This window comes from Salvia miltiorrhiza, chromosome 1 (genome assembly GCF_028751815.1).
Source record: "Salvia miltiorrhiza cultivar Shanhuang (shh) chromosome 1, IMPLAD_Smil_shh, whole genome shotgun sequence".
Classification (NCBI taxonomy): Eukaryota; Viridiplantae; Streptophyta; class Magnoliopsida; order Lamiales; family Lamiaceae; genus Salvia; species Salvia miltiorrhiza.
Window position 1 is genome coordinate 26,781,842 of NC_080387.1, and position 17,493 is coordinate 26,799,334.

The following is a 17,493-nucleotide window of genomic DNA, read 5'->3' on the forward strand; positions in this document are numbered from 1 at the left end:
CGAAATAATTTAATTGGTTATGGATATTAATAATTTAAGCAAACTAATCAATAGATAAATTATCTCTTGTTCCTGGAAAATAGTCCATTTTGCCATTTTAGTACGTTCACAAAAAATATAGTTCTTTTTTATTTATAAACACTATCTCACAATTGTATCAACTTACTTACGTTGCAACATATTATTTTCAATGTAGCAACTTACTTATATATTATACCATATGATGGGTCGAAAAACTTGAACCCGTGAACCCACGGTTAACCGAAACCACCGCTTAACAAGGGCTGGTTATAGTTCGAATAACTTGAGCCTGTGAACGCGCAGTTAACCGGCAGGCTGAACTGTCAGTTCAGAGGGGTGTTCAACCTAAAGTATACTCTTTAGATTGCTCGCAAGAGAACGAGGTCAATCGTAGAGTGACAAGTTGACCCAAGTCGTATTCCTCGAGAAAGACTTAACAGGGCTAATTATCTATGTGTTAAACACGTAAAAATAAAAACACCTAAACATTCTAACCAGTTTTCAAGTGATCAAGTAAAGTAACTAAAACAACGAGAAATAAATTCAAAGTAATAAACAAACGGAAATTCAAGGATTTAAGATTCTAGGGCGATGGATCATCTTCTCGGGAAATCAATAAACAAGTGAAGATCATGCACAATTAATAAACTCACAAAATTCTCCTAACGTAGGTGCTCAAACCATAGTTTTCACATTCAAGTATGAGTCTACGCTAATTAAATCACATGAATTCATCAATTATTAGACTATACGTTTCCGATTAAGTCTAATTCCAATTCAACCACGGTCAAGCAACGAGTTCTTCTCTCGATCTCACACGTTGCAAACACAATCAAGCAGTGATCAATTGCTAAATACAATATCAAACAATTGAATCGGATAAAGTGCATCAATACATCACAAGCAAATCAATTAAACCCAATTGAATCTCCAACCCTAGATTATGGAAATTAGTTCATCATACTGTAGAATTCAAAGTAGGAGAAAAGTAAACCATGGAATTAAAACTAAGACGAAAGATAAAGAAATAATTACGAAATTCAAAGTGCAAATCCGTTCCAATGCGTAAAGAAAGTGAAATAAAATGGTAAACCAAAGTTCTCCTATTGTTCTTGCTTCAAAAAGGGAAAAAGATGGAAGTTCTAAGTGAAAAAAATGTATTTGAATCTCTAAAAACCGCCAATCTTATGAGAAATCCCGTCAGAAAACTGTCAGGGTCAGCCCGGTTGACTAGTGCGCCGCGGCTCACTTCACATTCTGCCCATTTTCCTTCAAGCAGTCAACCCGGTTGGCTAGTGCGCCGCGGCTCACTGCCTTCTCTTCTCAATCTTCTTCTAATCATCCTCGATTCATTGTGAGCCATGGTTAGCATGTTTTAAACACTCTCTTTTGCGTCGTTGTGAGCTTTCTTCACAATCTCCAAATGCTTTAACATCGACATTCTTCATTTAACACCTAAAGCATCACAATTAACCATTAAGCTCGAATTAACACGAAATCACCACTACTCTACACAACTTTTACAATAAAATATGACTAAACTAATAATAGACAATGGCATAAACACGACGAAACAAATCCCCCCACACTAAGCATTTGCTTGTCCTCAAGCAAAAATCTAGTTCTACGTAGTAGAGTTTGAACTTAAGAGACTTCATTTCCGGTTAACTCAACATAGACATCATATCCTCTTCAGAACCATGGTCAACCATTTTCCAACATCAATGAAAATCACAATTAACCCGAAGCATGTTACTCGTTTATGAGATAATCAATCGGATCAGACCCAGCCCCCCATAAGAAGTGAGTTACCTAATGCAGCTGCTTTTACCAACAAGTCTCTTTATATTTATTCAACAATAACGAAAAACTAAATGAGGAACATCCCTCTTATTCCCAAACTCTCAAACTTTTTTTTTTCTTTTTTTTTTCATTCTTTTCTTTCTTTTTCTTTTTTTTTTTCTTTTTTTTTTTTTTAAACAACTCCTCAAATTCCAACAAGTACAAAATTTCAAGAATGAACTACAACCAAATCAATTCGTACAAGATGGAACACTTCTGAACTAGAGACAAGTATTTAAGCAACTGCAATGATAACACTCCTTCAAATTTCAGCCGGACAAATCACCTCAATCATATTTCATAAACTTGCCCCACAGCAACAAGTATAAAAATGATCTCATCTTAGTTAAGTCACAATCAACAATGAATTCCAAAGGTTCAACTCAAATCTAGCCGACTCAACCAAAAACAAACTAACTTAAATCAAGCCTCTACTATGCAAAACTAAATTACTGCAGGGATTCACAAATACTGACACATTTCAACAAAACAAAACAAAAATCACAACACACGCAAACTCATCAATTCACATGAGAAACAACGACCCCCCCACACTAAAACTGAGCAATGTCCTCAATGCTCAAGTGCAATGAAGTAGTGAAAAGGAGAAAAACGAAACTTCCCTGAAAATCGATGAGCCGGCAACGATGTGATTCATTGATCGCCCGCGGGTGGTGGATGGGGATAACGCTGGGTCCAAGAATCCCAGCTAGTCTCCAATGCAGATATCCTCCGATCCTGAGTATCCAAACGCGCTAACAGGACTCTGCGAAAATCACCAATGACATTGTCAAAATGAGATTGAAAAGCAGTCATAGATGCATCAAAATGGTGTTGTGTGAGTGGTGCATCAGGGTATGTGAGGGCTAGCTCGGGTGAAGCAGTGGGCTCCGCCTCAGCTTTCTCGTCCTCGTCGTCTGAATGAGAAGATGGACCAGCGCCTTGTGCAATGCCTGCGGCAGCTTTAGCATTCGAATACTCGATGACGCAGTGCCGTTTATGATGGGGAACAATAGTGTGCCTATCCTTGATGAAATTTCCCCTCATAAGCTCTTTGTCATCAATGAACCGAAAATCAGTTGAATCTTGCCCCGGAACAAATTCTGCGCCGCTTGGAATAAGCTTGAAATGAATCGCTAAACATGTTATGATTGGAGTCAAAGAAACATGGAAAGCACTCCGACGCTTAATAAGATCAAGCTGAGACCAAATGAAGTATATAGGACAAATTTTCTCCTTCCGCTTTGCACTCGACAACAAGAAAACTTCATTGGCATTAACTTTATTTCCTTGATCTTTCCCTGAAACATTGTAGGCAAGAAATTTATGCACAAAAGCTAGTGCCGGATCCTTGATGAAACTACTGGATACACCCGACGCATTCCAATTATCACACCCAGATAAATCAAGCCACGCCTCCTTCAACTTAAAGTTTTTCGGTCTAGAACGTGTCCCACTAAGTGGAAAACCAAACACGTCTTTCATCAACTTCAATGTTATTTTGACCTCATTCCCAAGCATTCGACAAGTGAAAAATTTCATGTTCTCATCAAATGTCAAAGTTGAGAAAAACTCAAAACACAAAGGCTCAAAGCCAACCAAATTCTTCATATGAGCATATGTACTCAATCCCAAATATCCCAAATACTCATCCATTTTCTTATCTACTCCCAAGATTCCCAACAACCACCAATCAAGATATCGTGGACAAGAGATTTTTTTCTTTTTCAACTGCAAATAACAATTACCTTCGTCATCATTGAAGATAGCAAAAGGTGCATGGAATTCTTCACGGATATCTTGCGGTGTAGCATCTTCGTCCATAGGTTCGGGTTGCTCAATCGGAGCTCTAGAAGTAGTGCCGGGTCTTGTCTTCGTTCGTCCCATGACTGAGCTAATGATGGACAAATAGGAATGGTGGCTACAAGAGTGAAAAACACTTCAAGTGTTAGTGTTGGATTGCTGACGGCGGCTGGATTGAAGCCGAAACAGGAGCAACAGATCGGAAGTGCAAACGGCGAGCAAAGATGGCCGCTCTCTGGCCGGAGAAAAGTCGCGCTGTGCGTGGACTCGGCGTCTGAATCTGGCGACGCGCTGGGTGGCTGAGCTGGTCGGAGACGGGAGCGACTGGAGAACTCAAGGCTGCGCCTTTTTCAGCCGACTGATTCACGCAGAGACCGGCGCTGAGCAGCGGCGACGGCGGCTCTATCGTCGACGGCGAGGAACTGATAGATGAGAGATATGGACGACGGTGGAGAGGCGTTCAGTGGCGAGGAGGGAAGGCGCGAACCTTCGCGCTGAACTGTGACGAAATGTTGAGGTCGGCTGAGAGGGATGGCCGACAAGTGGAGTCCGGCGGCGATGGCTGGTGGCGGTCGGCGACGTTTGGTGGACGGCGATGAGAGGTATCCGGCGAGATTGGCTGGAGAGGGAGAGGTGGGCGGTGGTTAGCAGATTTGAATTAGGGCTCCACCCTTTCACTTTCTTCTCTTTTTTTCTTTTTCACGATTTTTCAATTTTTTTTTTTTTTTTAAATAGGAGTCAGCCAGGCTGAAAATCCATCCCCGGCAACGGCGCCAAAATTTTGTTCAACCTAAAGTATACTCTTTAGATTGCTCGCAAGAGAACGAGGTCAATCGTAGAGTGACAAGTTGACCCAAGTCGTATTCCTCGAGAAAGACTTAACAGGGCTAATTATCTATGTGTTAAACACGTAAAAATAAAAACACCTAAACATTCTAACCAGTTTTCAAGTGATCAAGTAAAGTAACTAAAACAACGAGAAATAAATTCAAAGTAATAAACAAACGGAAATTCAAGGATTTAAGATTCTAGGGCGATGGATCATCTTCTCGGGAAATCAATAAACAAGTGAAGATCATGCACAATTAATAAACTCACAAAATTCTCCTAACGTAGGTGCTCAAACCATAGTTTTCACATTCAAGTATGAGTCTACGCTAATTAAATCACATGAATTCATCAATTATTAGACTATACGTTTCCGATTAAGTCTAATTCCAATTCAACCACGGTCAAGCAACGAGTTCTTCTCTCGATCTCACACGTTGCAAACACAATCAAGCAGTGATCAATTGCTAAATACAATATCAAACAATTGAATCGGATAAAGTGCATCAATACATCACAAGCAAATCAATTAAACCCAATTGAATCTCCAACCCTAGATTATGGAAATTAGTTCATCATACTGTAGAATTCAAAGTAGGAGAAAAGTAAACCATGGAATTAAAACTAAGAAGAAAGATAAAGAAATAATTACGAAATTCAAAGTGCAAATCCGTTCCAATGCGTAAAGAAAGTGAAATAAAATGGTAAACCAAAGTTCTCCTATTGTTCTTGCTTCAAAAAGGGAAAAAGATGGAAGTTCTAAGTGAAAAAAATGTATTTGAATCTCTAAAAACCGCCAATCTTATGAGAAATCCCGTCAGAAAACTGTCAGGGTCAGCCCGGTTGACTAGTGCGCCGCGGCTCACTTCACATTCTGCCCATTTTCCTTCAAGCAGTCAACCCGGTTGGCTAGTGCACCGCGGCTCACTGCCTTCTCTTCTCAATCTTCTTCTAATCATCCTCGATTCATTGTGAGCCATGGTTAGCATGTTTTAAACACTCTCTTTTGCGTCGTTGTGAGCTTTCTTCACAATCTCCAAATGCTTTAACATCGACATTCTTCATTTAACACCTAAAGCATCACAATTAACCATTAAGCTCGAATTAACACGAAATCACCACTACTCTACACAACTTTTACAATAAAATATGACTAAACTAATAATAGACAATGGCATAAACACGACGAAACAAGGGGCTACCAAAATCGATCCCTTCTCCTAATTATATAACTGTCTCTGCATTATTTCCCTTACATCAATACTGTGGCCCAAGCCCAACATGCTCCACACTACAAAACCTAACCCTAACCGTAATGTCCATATTCCTCTGAGAATCAGCTGCACACACATCACACAATCAATTCAACTACACACACTGACACATATACCTACACGCGCGCGCGCACACACACACACACACGCACGACCGTGGCAAAGGTGGGGTGGTCGCGCGGCAGCGTCGGATGTGGGGTGGATGGGCAGCAAAGGTGAAGGCAGAGGCGGAGACACCGAAGAGAGAGCGAAGATAGGTAAGATGGAGAGAGAGAGCATAGAGAGGCCAAAGGCCATGCAAGACCGCTACTGAGACATGCTTGCCGCTAGGGATGTCAATGCAGCCCGAAACCCGTGGGCCGACCCGAATAACCCGACAAAATTAGAGGGTTAGGGTTGAAAAATTATAATCCGAAAAAACCTCCAGCCCGATTAGCCCGCACCCGACTAACCCGGAACCCGATAGGGCTAGCCCGAAAACCCGATGGGCTAGCCCGGTGGGTTGATGGAATTGTGACTGATGCATCCAGTTACAACTTCTGCTATGTTTAGATCTATGGTATTTGCTTAAATATATATATGTAGCCTCATTAAAAAAAGTGAAATTAATTAGTTAGAATATATATGTGTGTGTGCGTGCAATCTCATCAAAAAAAGTGAAATTAATTACGGATTTTTTATAGAAATTGATTATTAGTATCTCATTAGTTAGAAATTAATTATTAGTATCTCATTTTAATGTGATACCAATTTTTTTTTTTTTTTTCTGTCAATGAGACGTGCATTTATTCAGTATTTGCCGCTTTCAAATTAAATATTAAAAAAATAAAAAAAAATCGTAGATTTGGGCTTGAATCGGCCCCAGGACTACCAGTTTGGGCCCAGCCCGAAACCGTATATCTTATCCCTTATCAGTAAACCGTGAACTGCTGGTTCAGGCCCAAAATTGGCGGTTCCCGATCCATGGACAACACTAATAATAAATATAATAATTTATTTATTTATTTTATTTTTATAAAAAATATCGAGACTAAATTTTATTTTATTTTTACAGAAAATTATTTAAATATACAATCGTTAGTGATTAAAGTTTTTATTCTTTTACCGAAAAACCAAATAGGTAAACATTGCATGAAAAACGTTTAGATGGTCGAACACGAAGTCTTTGTGTATAATTTAGTAATTATCTTGCACCAATAATTAATTAATCATGCTCAATAATCAACAAAGAAAATTAAAAAAGATATATATAGTCGCGCTTGCGGATTAAATTAAATAAATAAATAAAACGCACACCATAGAAGAATGAAGAATGGTGCAACTGCAATCAGTAAAATCGCTGACCAATGCAAAAGGACTCTCTCTCTCTCTCTGGTCTAAACATAGGCAGCAGCAAGAAAATTTATGTTGGTTTTGAATAAGTTTGAATTGCGGAATCTTTAATCTGCCAAATATTGAATGCTATTTATTCCACATTTACCATAATTTTAGTGTAGCAGTCAGTCATTGGTTTTGGTGGGCTACTTGCTTCTCTCTCCAATTCCAATGGCTTCCTCTTCCTCCCAATTCCTCTGCACTCACAATCCTAAACCACATTTCAATTCATTCACCAACGCCACTCTTCCTCAATTTTCTTCCTTTAAGCCAAATGGCTCCTCGTCTTTACGCAAAAAGATTCAGTCTTCAAGAATCCATCTTATCAGAGCGACGGCTTCTGATTCCACCACCGGCAGAAAACAACTAGAGGTATCAAATTCTTGAATTGCAAGTCAATTCTCATTTGCAGTTATTTACACGCCATTTGATTGTGGTTTCCTGCTTTGTAAGGGGTAAATGTTTATTTGAAATTATTTTTGCATGTTGTTGTGATATGTTACTCCTAATTTGAAAGTTTTTTTTTTTTTTTTTGAGAATTTATGGTGCTTGTGATTGTGTGTTGTAGGTGGTATATGATCTTGAGAATAAGTTAAATAAGTTAGCTGATGAAGTGGATAGGGATGCTGGGATTTCAAGACTCACTCTTTTTTCGCCTTGCAAGGTAAGATAATCGAAAATTTAGTCCAAGTAGCTGCCTTAGACCCCAAATCTTCATTGTCTTTTGCAAGGATATTATTGAAATTTTGTCAAATTTGTCTTACTTGATGCACAGATTAACGTTTTCCTAAGAATAACTGGTAAGCGAGCAGATGGATTCCATGATTTGGCATCTCTTTTTCATGTAAGCTCCTCTCATTTAATCAACCAACCGTTTTCTCGTTCTAATTATCATCTTAAGGTGATATGAAAGAAGCTTCTGATATGATATGGTTGTTGATGAAGCATTTCTTCTTCCTTCAGGTTATCAGCCTAGGAGATAAAATAAAGTTCTCATTGTCCCCATCAAAATCAACGGATCGTTTGTCAACCAATGTGCCCGGAGTTCCTCTTGACGAGAGAAATTTGGTATATACTGAAAGCTTTTTCCTTCCTTGTGTTCATTTTATGTAATGAGTTCTGTTCAATTCATCTATTTGTTCCATTTTCCAGATAATAAAGGCTCTTAATCTCTTCAGGAAAAAGACAGGGATTGACAACTACTTTTGGGTAAATTTTGTAATTTAAACCCATTGACTTCTTAATGGAGTGTAATTCACTTGGTTGAGCATGTCTTCCTCGTATGCATATCTAGATTCATCTTGATAAGAAAGTACCAACGGGCGCTGGCCTTGGTGGTGGCAGCAGTAATGCTGCTACTGCTTTGTGGGCAGCAAATCAGTTTAGTGGTTGCGTTGCTAGTGAAAAGGATCTCCAAGAGTGGTCGGGTGAGATTGGCTCTGATATCCCCTTCTTCTTTTCTCATGGTGCTGCATATTGTACGGGTAGAGGAGAAGTAAGTCTTGAGTTTGGGTGAATTCCATCTCTTGTTCATGTCTTTCAGCTTTCCATATCGTTGTTTATATGTGTCAATTTTGAATAAGCACAAACCATTTATGACAATTCACATGCTTAGACATCTGATTCTGGTTACTGGAAGCTATATAAGTTAGTTCTTAGTCAAGGTAGACTTCAATATTTGTTTATTCCTCACTCAACACAGTTCATTAACACATAATGCTGGATGCAAAAGCATTCTCAAGTTATGGGATTTTCCTATAGCTTATGAGCACAAAGCATTTTCCTATAATGCACGTGCTTAGGCATCTGATTCTGGTTACTCAAATTTATAGAAGTTTATTTTTTAAATCAAGGTGGACCTGAATATTATTATATCCCTCACCTAGCACAGTTCATAATGCTGGATGCAGAAGCATCCTTGAGTAACGGTTTCCTGTTGTTAGTAAAAAAAAATTGTATGTCAGTAATAGACCAGAATGATGGAGTATACATGTGATTCGTGCATATTAATATGTTCCCAACAGTGTGTGAAGCTTACGACCTTAATGAAATGTAATACTTTTTATCTTTGAATTGATTAGGTCGTCGAAGATATTCCTCCACCTGTACCTCTTGATCTTCCTATGGTTCTCATTAAGCCACAAGAGGCATGCCCCACTGGTGAAGTTTACAAGGTTCTATAGCTCATTAAATTTACTGGATAAAGTAAAACTTGCAATGAACTGAATTAACATTATACTCACATTATGGCGTTTCCAAATCTCAGCGTCTTCGGATGAATCAAACGAGCCAAATTGATCCTTTGGTGTTGCTAGAGAAGATATCAAAGGGTGGAATCTCTCAGGACGTTTGCGTTAATGATCTTGGTATGGACTAGGAGACACTTTGTCATGGCTGTTTTATTTTTTATTTTCTTAAACAAGTGCAAGTCAAGAAAATTTTCATAGAAAGACTCTGGGCTTTTGATTTCAAACAGAATTAGTTCATATAAGAATATTATGCAACTTTTTATTGTTATTTATTCCTGTATACTAAATCATATATACATGACTCTTGCATGTAAATAAGTGTAGGGGAGTGACGGGAGTCTAGTGAAATCTAGCGTGTATGCTTTGGTCACTGATGTTTCTCTTTAAGATACTTTGTGCTCATATTGAACATGTAAACGAACTATTCGCACAATGCTTTTTTATTGGAGCCTGGTTGCAGCTAAGTAGTTGTAAGGGTGAATAAAAAAAAAGTTTCTTGGCAAATCATTTTCAGCATATACTACGTCCACGAAGCTCTCAGAGTTGACAAAAGCTACACATGATCTCACTCTTAAGTATTTGTCAAATAGATTCGGATTGGTGTACATGTCCAAAATTGTGTATTTACTAGCCCCTGTTGGAATTAATCTCAAAAGCACATGACATAAATAAAATGGTTTCAGGTTGGTAAACGTCACTTTGAGTCTCAGCTCCTATACTATAGGTTAAATATCGTCCTTCGTCATCAGATTAATAAAGTAACTAGCATGGCAAAAACATTTCAAGTTGCTATATTGCAGAATAAAAATTGGCGTCATCTTAGCATCTTCCAGAGTCGTGTTTGTATCTTCTGGTTTTCGGGTAGATTAGCTTATAGCTTGCTGAGAATTGATTTTGCTTCGTCTTACTGCAGAACCTCCTGCTTTTGAAGTCGTTCCATCACTAAAAAGACTGAAACAGCGCATAGCTGCAGCTGGTAGAGGACAGTATGATGCGGTCTTCATGTCCGGAAGGTATGTTTGATTACCTACTCAGATATCTAACTAATCAAGATTACGTAGGTAGGAGGTTCTCATAATTATAGGTAGGAGGTTCTCATAATTATAGCATCGATGACCCTGAGCCTCTCCTCTCGTCATTTTACATGTCTTCCTTTTGATAATCAAGCATAACTTTTATGTAACTGTTGGGGAATAAATATCTGGCCCAAGAAGTGGTAGTCTCTAGCGACGTAACTAGCGGACTCTCATGCTGTTTCTGAAAAATAACAGCTATTTTGCTATACCACTACGATAAATGCTTTAGGTTTTGGATCAGCTATTCAGCATAAATATTCAACTTTTTGTACTCGGTGGTGGAGGTGTGTATTTGTGTGTGTTTGTGTTCCTACCTAGAATAGTTAAACGATGTGCATTCTCAAATCTTCTTTCAATCTATACTAATAGAAAAAGAGCCTAAGACACAACTTGTAGATTGCCTATTTTACCCTTGTTATATATTTATTATTATATTTATAAAATATAAATCTATTTTGATATACATTTATTTGTCACCCAAATCTATAAAGAATACTTTATATCTGTAGCTATTGATAAGGCTTATCAATAAATATATCCATCCAACAAATTATCTAATAAAAATAATGAATTAATAGATTTTTTTAAATAGACTATCAATTAAAATAACAGTAATTACACATACAACGTACGCTCTTTTTGCTAGTATAGAAAAAAGGTCAGGATGGTGGTTTCTCAATGCATATGCCGTTTTAGTTGATGATTGTATGCAGCTTCAGATCTTCTATACTTGAAACATTTTATTCTTCTTGTCCACTATGGGTGCGTTATCTTTGGTTGTAAATTTATCATGGGAAAATGAAGGATAAACAAAATTTCACCCTTTAAATTCTTCATTTCTTTTCCCACATATCCTACTTGACCCTTACTCATTCCTCATATCCCTTCATTATCCCTCCTTTGTAGTGTAAATGAGGAATGAGTAAGGGTCAAGTAGGAAATGTGAGAAAAGAAATGAAGGATTTAAAGGGTGAAATTTTGTTTATCCTTCATTTTTTCATGATAAATTTACAACCAAAGAGAACGCACCTATATGTATATCTTCTTTCTTTTAATCTGATAAGATGTTTTTGTTTTTTGTCTGAAATAAAAATAAAAATAGAACATTATATGCTCTTTGTGCTCATGAGACACACTGTTACTATTACATTATTATAATTTCCTTTCCATTGGCATTAGGTACTAACATAACATCTTTCCTTTGATTCAGTGGGAGTACTATTGTGGGCGTGGGTTCTCCCAATCCACCTCAGTTTGTTTACGATGATGATGAGTACAAAAACGTCTTTTTATCAGGTAACTCACTATGACATGGATCACTGCATCAATTAACGCAGTATTCTTACTTGCCTAACTCATAAGCGTACATCACAATCTGTTCCAAAAAGCATTACTTACAGCAGGAGTTTTGATTCTTTGTTTGGGCATCCATTTGTATGAGAGTTAATGGAGAATTTAAAGTAATAAGAAGGTAGAATGAAGTTTTCAATCTTATATGAAGAATTTTGAGCAGTAAAATGGCATGTGGCCATGTTAGTAACACTCTATTATTATTGGATTGCTTAGTTGATGACAAACTCCATGACATGAGCTGTGTTACCATTGATTGAATGAATGGTTATTTGAATGCAGACGCCAAATTTATCACACGCTCAGCTGATCAATGGTACTCGGAGCCTCTTTCAACTGATGAATCGACGTGCGATGTTGAATAGTCACCAAATCCTTTCCTTCTCTTAAAATATGCAAATTCATCACCCTTTCCTAGTTTGTGAAAATAGAATAAACATTCTACTACATTTTAACCCTTGATGATTGCTCTTTACTTCATTGTAATATTGTACTAGTTGATATATGGATTTGGGGGAAGAATAAAATAAATAGAAGATGACATTAAAAGCAATGGAATTTGGACGCCTTTTCTTTTTGCACTAAGATTGGCAATACACAATAAGAGAAGCATATTCATTCCTTGTCTTTGTTTTTTTATTCTTTAGTCCCCATTCATGTTTACAGCGAAGGGGAAGAAACAAACTGTCTGGGCAAACTGAACAGATCCTTCTCTTCAAAAGGAGAAGTCCATTCCCGAGACCCAGCCGCGTTTGGTTCCGTCGCCTCCTGCATCGATGCGCCGTTCCCACCTGATACAACCGGTCTGATTGCAGACTTTACACCCATTCCATAACCAAATGTATCTAATGTACGCGTAGTATTGTTCTGTAAAGAGTAATTTGTACCATTCCACAACCCATTCGGCCGGGAGCCAAGATCCAGACTCCAGTCTATGTTGGTATAATCGAATTGTAACATCGAGCTGCCCGTGCTCCAGTCCACCGGAGACGAAGACCCTGATGAACCACTCGCACCCAGCCCTGAAAAGAGTCCAAGGGACGAAGCAGCCGAAAGTGTTGGTGATGTACCTCCTCTGCTCCACAAACCATTTCCCCTCGTGCCTCCCTGGGGATCCATCGAGCTAAACTGCGCCTGTGACTGGTAATGCGATGGGTTGTACATTAGATTTGATCCGACACCACCGGGACTAATGCTTCTAGATGGTACCACCCCATTGGGCTTCCCTACTTCAACATTGTTAGGGTACCAGCCCATACCCGTCCCCGGAGGAGATGAGCTGACACTTGAGGTGGGAGTCTGCTTTGAGTTAACAGATTGGGGCCGCTGCATAACAATGACCGGAGAAGGTTCTCTCACTGACCCAAGCTGCAGATTCTTCAATTCATTTCCCACAGCAAGATAACGTGCTTCCATCTTGGCTGAAGATGACGATGCCTGCAAAGGCGATGCCAACGAACAAGAGACCGAAGGATTGGATCCTGAACCAGGCCACCTTTTATCTGCAGGTCCTGCAATCTGCTGTTGTTTGGTCCAATCCATTTTAGGTGGAATCTTCTTCAGTACCTGAATACTTTTCGTACCAGGATCCATAGCAGGCCCTATTGTCACAGAAACTTTGGTATAATTGAAATCTTTTTCATCCCTTTTTTGTTGTATGATAGAAGATGAAGTCGGTTTGGTTTGTACTCTTATTGCATTGTGATTCATTGCAATAGCTAGCTTGCCATTGGCTATAGTTGGAGGATCACCAGTTTCTTCAGGCTTGGTAGGGACAGCAGGAGGCTCCTGTTTCTGCGTTTTCAACATTTCTTCAGCCTTCTCAAGGTCACCCTCAAAAGTAACAATAGCCCTTTCGACCTCCTGCTTTGATGCCTTATACCTTAATTCCATGTCAGAAATTCGTGCAAGCTCTTCTGATATGTCAATTTTTAAATTCCCCCCACCATCAAGATTATGTTCCATCCGCTTGTCTTCTTCACCTCCTTCAAAAAGCCATGCTACTGATTCCTCTACTCTACCTTCATTTAGTATGAGAGCCATTGTAGCCCGTTCTTGAGAGAAACCCATGGAAACAAGCTGTTGAGCAAGTGCTTCGAGCTTTCTCGACATGAGATAGCCACTGCACCGCTCATGTAGTTCTTGAGCTCGCCTCTCCTTTTGCCGCTGATGTTTCCTCTCATTTTTCTGGCGTATTTTTTCTCTTTTGTCATTGTCAGCTCCAGGTACTGAGTCCTGCCGTGATGTGGGCTGAGCTGCCTTGTCTTTATGGTCTTCTGACTCACCAGACCAGCTGCCATTATTGGAAACAGAGTCGTACTCAACGCCAGTCCCAAATGTATTCCCGTTCTGATCATCTGTATCGTCTATGTTACGAAAACGGCCATTAACATGAAGTGGACTAGTAGAAGGCACTGGTGGAGCCTCAAATGTATGGAACGTTCCCAATAGAGGATTGTAACCACTTGATGGGATCCCACCACTGGTGCTGACATGTCCTGAAGGCTTTGAAGAACCCTTTGGAGGTTCCTTGCCAGCTTTTTTGTCTTTGGATTTAGATCTAGATGCTGGAGACATGGCTCAATTTCAAGTTATAATAGCTGCAACAAGTACAAGAACTCCATTAAGAACCCCAACCAAAAAACAACACAACAAATTAAGTAAATGGTACAGAGGGGAAAGATTATCATCCCATAGAGTAAAGAAACCACTATCATCAAAGTGGAAAATGTGATGTTCATTTCAAATGTGCAAATGTAACAGGTATAGTGACAGCAGAAACATAAAGAAGAAAAAAATGAGCAATAACTAAAATCTACAGACTCCCCAAAATGAGAAAAGGGGTCCCAGCTAAACATATATCTGATCCTGGATTCAAACAAAAATAGTAAATAAATGAACGACCGCAAGGAAATTCAAAATGCCTCTATCCATTCTTCTTAAGAATATATGGCAGAATAATAAGTATCTTCACCATGACCTCAAGAAACAAATGAAACTAATCATACGTCAAGAATCAGACGTACATCTAAGTAGAACCGAAGAATGATCCAATCAAAGAGGCAATAAGTGCATCTGAAGCTTCAAAGTAGAAACTGGAGGATGAAGTTGAAACCAACTGAAATTTCATGCAATTCTTGTAACAAGAATAAGTTACTAACATGACAGTGAAACTACTAAGAAACATGACTAATATCAGCATTGTCCAGTCTTCCTCTTAAGATCCATTTTAAGATCCTTATACCTACATTAACATTCTTCCTCTTAAGATTCCTATACCTACATTTACAAAGTTAAGAAGTTATATATGGAATTCTGTCACTTGTACAATTATCTTAATGGCATTTACACATAACGTTCACCAGGAGGATAAAACACAATTACAAGGTTAATGCTACCATGTTTGTACATTCTAGATCAGATAATGCTGTTAGGCCTCGCTATTTTCCACAGTATACTACTCGGCACCAAGAATTCCATCATCTTTCTTCTCATATTTTTGCCACTGAGCAGAACACTGTAGAATGATACTTCTATAATGTACTTTTAATCTTGTGATACAAAATGTCTCAACAAAACACACATATTCATGATAATTCAACATTTATGAATGTACTAAAGAGTTGCCAAATTACATTCATATTCAAGTTCTGTCCTCAATTCACTACCACATTTCTGTCTCTCTTGCCCACATATACTTAAACTCAAACCAATGAAGCATGCATTTCTTGCTCTGGATATCCACATTCACTTCCCTTTTTATCTTTTCAATTAGTGGACCATACCTTTTCAATTAGTGGACCATACGTTAATCCTAGATGATATTCAAAGTTAAAAAACAATGAACAAATAAAGTTTATTCCATCTTAACTCGGCCAGAATGCATCATAGTTGGACATTCTGATATAAAAAAGAATGCACCTAAACAAGCACAAATCAATTCCACGGCCGACAACCAAACATTACGCAACAGGAAATCATTGCAGCATATATTTCATTCAATTCAATCTAATCTTCAAGAAACAACAGCAAATAAACATCTGATTCAACTTGCCCGAGACAACAAATTCTAGAAGGAGAAAAAAGGACACGTCCACGCACAACAACAGCGGCCACACCCCAGCCGACAAATAACAATCTCAAGAGGGCACAACAAATCTGCAAACCCGCCCTGCATCCACTCCCAAGGCCACATGCAGATCAATCAATCCAAAATTCTAACGCATCGACTGCCAGGGGTAAAAAACTATTGAGCTACCAAAACCCGCCCCGAAGAGAAATCGACAAAATCGAAGCTCCCAGATAATTCCTCCCATTCAGAGCCCTTGCTATAAATAAAATTCACATTGAATAGCTTTGAAAATAGAAAGAATGAAGAAGAAATGCAACGCCCCTCCCAACCCTAGCCATCTCTATCGATCACAAATAGACACAACGCAATAGCAACGCCTCACCTCTAACGGATCGAGCGATGGAGACAGCGAAACTTGTCAATTCAAATCGTTGTCGTTCAGAAATGGAGAATCGGATTTGGTTTGAGAAGGAGAAATCGCGAGAAAGAAATTTAGAGAGAGAAAATACAGAGTTGCGAAAAAGGATATATTAATATATATATGTATATATATATGTCGAGAGAGAGAGAGAGAGGAGAGGAGAGGAGAGGAGAGAGATAGGTAATGCGAGGCTGAAAAATGAAACTGAATCAAGCCGGGATTAGGGTTTTCTTTTTCCTTTTTTCTTCAAGAAAAACGTAGTAATAAGAAAACATCCGGACGGCCACGTACACATCATGGGAGTGGGAAGTTTTCAGTGTGGCCGCACTCTCTACACCTACCGCTTTGAGTTGTACATCCTTACATATCTACCCACTGGGTGAGAAGGTACAACCAGCAACAGCTTGGTTCACTGAGTCTCCACATACGAGCTGTGGTAGTTGAATGCAATGGGGCCACGTTTGGCCCCAGTAGTATGAAACTGTAAGAAATGGAGCAGAGTAACGTATTACTATAATCCGAGTTCCGATTATTTAAAATAAAAATATATTTATAAAATTTAATTAATAATTTTACGGGATTTCTCTCATAACAAAAATTAGAAAGGTCGCAGTATTTTAATTTCTCACCTTCGCCTTCCCCTTTAAATTCCGCCTCGACTTCTTTTTCTACCGCACCTACTCAATTTCGATTATCCAATAGTTCATTTTGAACATCGAGTTTGTATTAGTGGCAGACTCAGGTGTGGCTGCATTTCAAAAAAATGAAATTTTATTTTCTTAATAGTATTAATATTTATGTACAAATTATTTTAGATTTAATTTTACACCCTTAATTAAAAAAATATAAGCTCAACTTAAAATCAAACCCTAAACTTCAAAACTGAACAATGTTTGAGGATGTATTATTTTTAACATCAAACATTTTATATATTTACGATCATGTAGTTATTTATCGTACCCCCAATTTAAAAATTCAGGAGCAGTCATTGCTCGTAGTATGCAACGACTTGAATTCACCCTGAACTGTTGTATTTTGAAAATGATTTGTTGCAATACGCGTGTACAATATAGCAAAGTAATATTTTTCCTTACGGAGATAGTATAAAACACTAGCCTCAGTTCATTCTTTACTTTCATGTTGCTATTTTATTTTCCATTTCAACACCTATTTTATTTTACAA

At 38.4% G+C, this 17,493-nt stretch overlaps 3 protein-coding genes across 4 annotated transcripts; 1 reads left to right on the forward strand and 2 right to left on the reverse strand.

Annotated features, from left to right (window-relative positions):
- Positions 1 to 1,127: 1,127 nt before the first annotated feature.
- Positions 1,128 to 4,426, reverse strand: LOC131017422 (uncharacterized). The gene is made up of 2 exons (XM_057946173.1): positions 3,612 to 4,426; positions 1,128 to 3,164 (listed from the first exon to the last, which is right to left on the reverse strand). The coding sequence occupies exons 1-2, from the start codon at positions 3,748 to 3,750 to the stop codon at positions 2,518 to 2,520; spliced, it is 786 nt and encodes a 261-aa protein (XP_057802156.1). The 5' UTR covers positions 3,751 to 4,426; the 3' UTR covers positions 1,128 to 2,517.
- A 2,622-nt stretch (positions 4,427 to 7,048) lies between these two features.
- LOC131017444 (4-diphosphocytidyl-2-C-methyl-D-erythritol kinase, chloroplastic) lies at positions 7,049 to 12,370 on the forward strand. Its single transcript, XM_057946202.1, has 11 exons — positions 7,049 to 7,514; positions 7,711 to 7,806; positions 7,918 to 7,986; positions 8,106 to 8,210; positions 8,295 to 8,351; positions 8,437 to 8,637; positions 9,224 to 9,316; positions 9,409 to 9,508; positions 10,305 to 10,404; positions 11,678 to 11,763; positions 12,100 to 12,370. The coding sequence occupies exons 1-11, from the start codon at positions 7,314 to 7,316 to the stop codon at positions 12,180 to 12,182; spliced, it is 1,191 nt and encodes a 396-aa protein (XP_057802185.1). The 5' UTR covers positions 7,049 to 7,313; the 3' UTR covers positions 12,183 to 12,370.
- On the reverse strand, positions 12,340 to 16,758 carry LOC131017431 (uncharacterized). Of its 2 annotated transcripts, none has more exons than XM_057946182.1 (2): positions 16,272 to 16,758; positions 12,340 to 14,417 (listed from the first exon to the last, which is right to left on the reverse strand). In XM_057946182.1, exon 2 carries the CDS (start codon positions 14,392 to 14,394, stop codon positions 12,478 to 12,480), a length of 1,917 nt encoding a protein of 638 aa, XP_057802165.1. In that variant the 5' UTR covers positions 14,395 to 14,417; positions 16,272 to 16,758; the 3' UTR covers positions 12,340 to 12,477. The 2 variants fall into 2 exon arrangements, with proteins under 2 accessions (XP_057802165.1, XP_057802170.1); XM_057946187.1 differs by lacking the exon at positions 16,272 to 16,758 and adding an exon at positions 15,872 to 16,240.
- Positions 16,759 to 17,493: the final 735 nt, after the last annotated feature.